Source organism: Eufriesea mexicana, unplaced genomic scaffold, assembly GCF_001483705.2.
Source record: "Eufriesea mexicana isolate 0111107269 unplaced genomic scaffold, ASM148370v2 scaffold33, whole genome shotgun sequence".
Classification (NCBI taxonomy): Eukaryota; Metazoa; Arthropoda; class Insecta; order Hymenoptera; family Apidae; genus Eufriesea; species Eufriesea mexicana.
Window position 1 is genome coordinate 306,294 of NW_016908206.1, and position 6,243 is coordinate 312,536.

The window sequence follows — 6,243 nt, forward strand, 5'->3', positions numbered from 1 at the left end:
TAACGCAAATATCTGCATTATATATATATATATATAACTCGAATATCAGCGGCGCGACAGCAGACGAGGTACGATTATATATATATTACATTACTTGTACTCTATTATTCTTATCTGCAGCTATTTATTCTATCTAATCCAAATATTTCTTTTCACTTTATATTTCAATCTTTTTAATAGGAAAATACGTTTATTTTGCTATTAAAACAACTTCACGTTGTGGTTGTCACGTCACAAAATTTTATATATATTACTAGAAGCGAAATATAAATCTAAATTCAATGTCACGTGACTTAAAACGGCGGACGTTTACCCCCTCGCCATGTTTGAAAGTTCAAATCAGACGAATCGAACTATTGACGGAACGAAATATTTTAGACACTTTTTCCATAAATATTCCTGGATGTAGATAAAATTCCATATAAATTTACCCCCATAAACACTATTTTACTCCTTTCACGAACAAAATAACTAATTATAAGGACAGGGTATATAGCATTTTCGAATTTTCGTCGTAATAGATTTAACATGGCGTCACATCGATCTATTGTTCGAAGATCACGCCAGCCGCCATTACATGATATGCGTCGCAATTAAAAATTGGCAAATTGTGCAAGATGAAGTCTGAAAGACTTACCAGCGAGGATGGCGTGACATTGCAGACAGACAACGAGGGCGAGCAACGATGTAGTTCTCATTTTTCACTGGATTCGGAAAATAGTCTTGCTGATAGACAAACGGCCAAATCGATCGACGCTCGTGTATCGAACGCACGTGTAAACGTTGCACAATCGCGACTTTCCAAAGGACCCTCTGTATTTTCAGTTCGTGCACACAAGCTTACCACGTAAACATTCGCGAACGAAAAGCCAACACGTTTAATTGCGACGTAGAACTTTCCAACACGTTTAGTGCGTGTCCCTTATCGTCCATAACAGTTAATGTTCTTGATGCGACAATCCAACGGAAAACGTTAACCAAACTTCGCTTGATGCTTCGTCGCCGGCAAATCACCGGACAACATCCTCCCTACCACAACGACTAAAACCGACTGAGCACGGTACGCCGAGCCCTTTCGCATCGTTGCCCGAAAATGGGGTAGTGCGCACGTGCGGGAATTGACCAATCACAGCGCGCAAATGGCCATTGCTAACCGCACGCGACGCTTTGCGATTTTTTTGTCGGATTTAAAAAGTGCCTTTCCCTGTTTTCGTACACGAGATCCGTAGATACAACGGAAACAAACTCCACAGGCTCTTGTCGTCGCGAAATTCTGACATCCGACGTGCTTTTCCTTTCGTCGTTTGCCCCCGTGTAACACGCGACTTTGACTACAAACGTGTGAGTATGTGCACGCGTATAGAGTATAGGTATATACGTCGCATGTATGCTCAAAGCGCGACATACACGCGCGTTGCAGCGCAACAGGCGCGCGAAAACGTAAAATCTGAGCCTGTAGCATTTGAAAACAGACGTATGGAAAAATGTAACTTTCTGATTTACGATGCTCGTAAGGATTATCCATTTTGACATTTATGACCTGCTACCTGTTCCAAAGGATGCTCGTTCGTTAATTCGACATTCGTGCTTATGAAATGACTATTTATTTATTTTTTTTTTTCGTTGCTAATTAATAGAGAAAAAGAAAACATATTAGAAATAACTAATTAATAACTAATAATTTTGATATATTATTTTTAATAAATATGATACAATTCAATAATTTGTATAAATATATATTTCATTTAATTTTGTTTTAATTATATTATTTGTTACAGCCTTGGTATAGTTTACAAATTTATTTTTTCAGAAATTCAAGATCTATTTGCGTTTACATTACATCCTGCAAAGGGTAAAACAGGGCAATCGTTTATTATAGCTGACACATATTCTATCTTAGAAATACAATTTTTGCTTTTCACTTTCATTATTTTTATTGTATTCCTTTATTATAGATATTATGGAACTAATGTACATTTTACAAGTAATTTAAATTTACACTTTATCAAACGCAAGTATTATATATCATTATTAAGGAACATTTGTGAAATAAATTTTCCATACTAAATAATATTAAAAGCACAAGCTAAAGCAATAAAAACAGGCGAGAAAATGCTGTATAGCTGAAATTTAACTTTTTTCCTAGAGTAATTGACTGCTAATTAAACTTTCATTGAATTTGAGAGATTGTTCGAAATGAATTAAAGTCTACAGATATCAGTGAACTTGGCTTTGCCAATATAATACAAATCGAATAAATTCATTACTCTTTGAGATAATTGTGCGATACGATAGGTTTAAAATAAAGAAGCATATTAATAATTCATAACATCATTAAGTCCATAATATATTTTTTATTACCTGACCGTTCCTTTTTTCCCCCTCTCTCCCTTAATTTCAATATTGAAATTGAATTACTTTCAGTAAAAAGTAATTTCATTGATAGAATACATTATATTTCGATAAAATGCGATAATAATAATGCATTTACACATTTAAATGAAACTCTCTTGTTTCATTGGAAACTGCAGGTCTCACACGAGCCATTAGCTTTTGTTTTATTCAATTTGATAAGCTGACCCAAAATCAGGATTATATTAATATAGATTGTGCAAAAGTCACTGGCTGCATATTTCGTACATGCGCAATCTGTTCCAAATATATAGCGAAAAAAGAAAATTATTCATAGGCAAGAGTATGCATTTTCCGCAAAAAATCTGAAATATAAATGAGAATCAATGAAGAACATTAAAAAAATTGAAATGGATAGAATGTTTCTTTCTATTTGGCTATTTGAAATAATATATATTCAAAGAATATTAATACAATTACATCCTTTTGTCTTTTTCAGTCGTTATTACATTTAATTAAAAATACAAATTAATATCTTTGAAAGTATCGAAATATAAATTTATAGAATTATTATTTTTAAATGAAATACCTACACGAGTGTTACGTGATTAGATTTTCAATTCCTATTCTGTACATATATCGTATTAATATACAATATCATTCGTTTTCCATGAGGCATAAATTGGTCAATCGATTTAATTAAAAGTTTCTAGGTCTGACAACATGGAGTATGCCCTACAATTTTTCATTCGAAAACGTAATTATAAAGTTACACGATAGAGGTATATTGACAACTATAGATAACAAATATAATCAAAATATAGATATCATGCTTAGAAAATATACTTAACCTAGTTAAAAAAGTACAAGCTGTAGTCTGTGTTATATTTATTACATATAATTATTTAAACACTTTCCTCACAGTACTTGTGCAAATTTATAACAATAAATCCAGATAATGAACGTCATAAAACAGTTATTGAATTATTAATTTAAATAAAAATAAGTGTCTCCAATTACATTATTCTGTTTAATTATGTTATCAGACTATTACCTTATTACTGTACTCTACTATGATACCATTATTACATTTTACATTTATTATACAGAAACAGCTTTATCCTTCATTAGTATTGTAGTATATATTGTCAGAATACGATTGTATCTTCAAAGGCATGTTTTTAATATAAATTAGGTTTCCATTTATTTTTCCTCCTTCATATAAAAACGCAGTAGAATGTTATCTAGAAATTCTCATCCCGTCATGATTCGGTTTGTTTCTGTATTATTTACGCGTCGTAATTCCAAACTGTATTGTTTCTCGTCGAAAAACGGGGTCGTTTAGTGTTTACTCGCATGAGAGTATTCGTCGCTGCCAGACGCATTCAACGGAGTAGCCCATCAGTTTCAAAGAATGTTATTATTTCAACCGTAAACATGGTCACGCGTTAACGTTAAATACTTTCAGAAAAGAAGGGTGTTTGACAGTAATGGATGTTTGGAAAAAAACATTAATGTTATGGCAAACATTACATACCTGGAATTAAAATAAGATTCAATTAAAAATATCATAATGATGATATTTCTATAATTATATTTCATTAAAAATAATAAACATAAGTTAAATAGATTTTTATTAATGAACTCTCCAATAATTAATAATTTCATTATCAGTTTGATGATTTTACTTTTTCTACTATCGTTGCATCCATTGCATATTATTTATATCTTTTATCAAAGACAGATATTAAGCACTGTTTAACCTTAAAAATTTTCATACAATTAGTTTTATGGAGAATAATTCTCTTGGAAAATTTATAGATATAAAATAAATAAGAACTTATTAAAATACTGCTTATTAAATAGTAAATTACTTAAAATAATACAAATTTTTGAATATTTAAAATAATTATGCTACATAATTATTTACAAATATATGTCAATTTATTTGAAAACATATTTATCAAAAAAATTGCGATACCTACAAAAAAAAAGAAAGAAAATAAAAAAAATAAAGTTTGTCAAAGCTAGGAATCGATCGGAGGACCGCTCGATTTACGTTCTAACGCGCTACTAACTTCGCTATTTCGACATGGGATAAAGGCAATTTTTTTAAAATTTACAGAAATTTATTTATATTTACCTATTTCTTTACTAATAATAAAATAGAAATAACTCTCTCTTGTATGAAAATAATATAATAAAATGCGTTTCAATTTTTATTTTGTCATATTTTTAATCTTTCTAACACATTCTAAAATATATATTGAGTGTTAATAATTGTAAAAATAAATCAATTTCTTCATAATGGAAATTTCTGATCATATCGCAATTTAATATTACCCTTATCTTCTCAAATAAAAATTTCAATAAAATACATTTTAAAACATTGGAAAAACTTCTGTTGCACTCTCGTAGGACCGTATTGTAGCAATATGCTACGATAATTGGTTAAATTCCATCTGTAGTCACAGTAAATTATTATCCACAGTTCGTATTCGTCATTCTTTTCTCTAACTCGACCTACTTTTATCACATTGTCTCGCATATCCTGCTGCTTGTCAGTCTTTGCACGATGCACAAGTTTACGTTTCCCAGAACAGTCTTTAAGGTTATTCGAAGGGAAAGAAAGAGATCGGTTGAAACTCACGGTCGAACAACGAAATCACGTGGTAAACAAAGATGGATATAAATACTACGAAAACAAACCACGAATTCAAGAGAGAGACGCAAGAAAGACTGTCAAGGACGCAAAGTCGATCTAAAGTATATTTTTAATATTTTTCACATAATAAAACATAACCAGAAACGTTCATAAAATATTACTACATAAGGAGTCAACATTGATTGATATAAGTATTAAGTGCCATTAAATAAACCAACAATTTTTTTATATAATATTATATAAATTGGCTATCTATCATATTATATCGATTAAATTATTACTTTTTAAATTTTTATAATTGTATACATGAGTTATATTTTTTAAATATTTTTCATGTTAATGAGTCAAACTTTATTTTTTTTTGACTTGACTATTTAACATTTCTACCAGCTAAACTGTCTAATGTTATATTATTATATCTTTGAAAATTCCTAACATAATATTACACAAAATTATTTATTAAAATATATTTTTCAAATATGTAAAAGTTCTGCAGTAGGTGGCGCTATTCGCGAAAATTATATTATATACAATTCCATTGCCATCTTTGTTAAACGATCGACGAGGAACACTTTTGTAGAACGTCTATTAAAGGAAGAACAGGAATGAACAACGTTCTCATGTTTCGTCCTCGAAACTGGTTGAAGCGAGTTGAAAAGTTCTCGAGGCCGCCATAATGTTCTTCCTGTGTGAACTTGGCCTACAGTTTTGTGCGCTCGCTACATTCACGACGTTCAGTGTCGCGTCGTACGTAGATGGTGACGGTTCGTTGGAACTTGATTTATAGATAGTCGAAAGTTCACAGGGAGTGTAGAAGTAGATTTGTGTGTAAATTTCTTCTTCGCGCCCTACCGGGTGTAGGTGCATCGAAGAAAAGGGAAAGTATTACCGTCCCGGATTTGAATTACACATGATGGCGAATCTGAGACAAACTCCGCTGACGTGTAGTGGACATACTAGACCAGTGGTGCATCTTGCATTCTCCGATATCACTGAATCTGGATATTATTTGATTTCGGCTTGCAAAGGTAATTAATTTCTGATTTTCCTACCATGAGGAGGAACTTGCCGTTGACTCGTATCGGTCAATCTTTTTTGTTTCTTTGCGATCGGCACGTTCAGTTCTTGATCGCCTTGGCCCAGTTTCTTTGGAAACCAAGGTTTTGTAAGTTACGGCTTTCGAGGTTAGATACTGTATATTTGCAACGTTATGGATTTCCTGCTGG

General features: G+C 31.6%; 2 protein-coding genes across 2 annotated transcripts in view; one reads left to right on the plus strand and one right to left on the minus strand.

Annotated features, from left to right (window-relative positions):
* The window catches only part of LOC108552970 (uncharacterized), a 218,941-nt gene extending 218,047 nt beyond the window's left edge, over window positions 1–894 (minus strand). The window contains exon 1 of the mRNA XM_017907689.1: window positions 638–894. Within this exon, the coding sequence (XP_017763178.1) occupies window positions 638–698 (61 nt within the window). The 5' untranslated portion in view covers window positions 699–894. The remainder of the gene's footprint in view (window positions 1–637) is intronic.
* A 4,876-nt stretch (window positions 895–5,770) lies between these two features.
* Window positions 5,771–6,243, plus strand: part of wmd (serine-threonine kinase receptor-associated protein wmd) — a 3,034-nt gene continuing 2,561 nt past the window's right edge. The window contains exon 1 of the mRNA XM_017907827.1: window positions 5,771–6,045. Within this exon, the coding sequence (XP_017763316.1) occupies window positions 5,928–6,045 (118 nt within the window). The 5' untranslated portion in view covers window positions 5,771–5,927. The remainder of the gene's footprint in view (window positions 6,046–6,243) is intronic.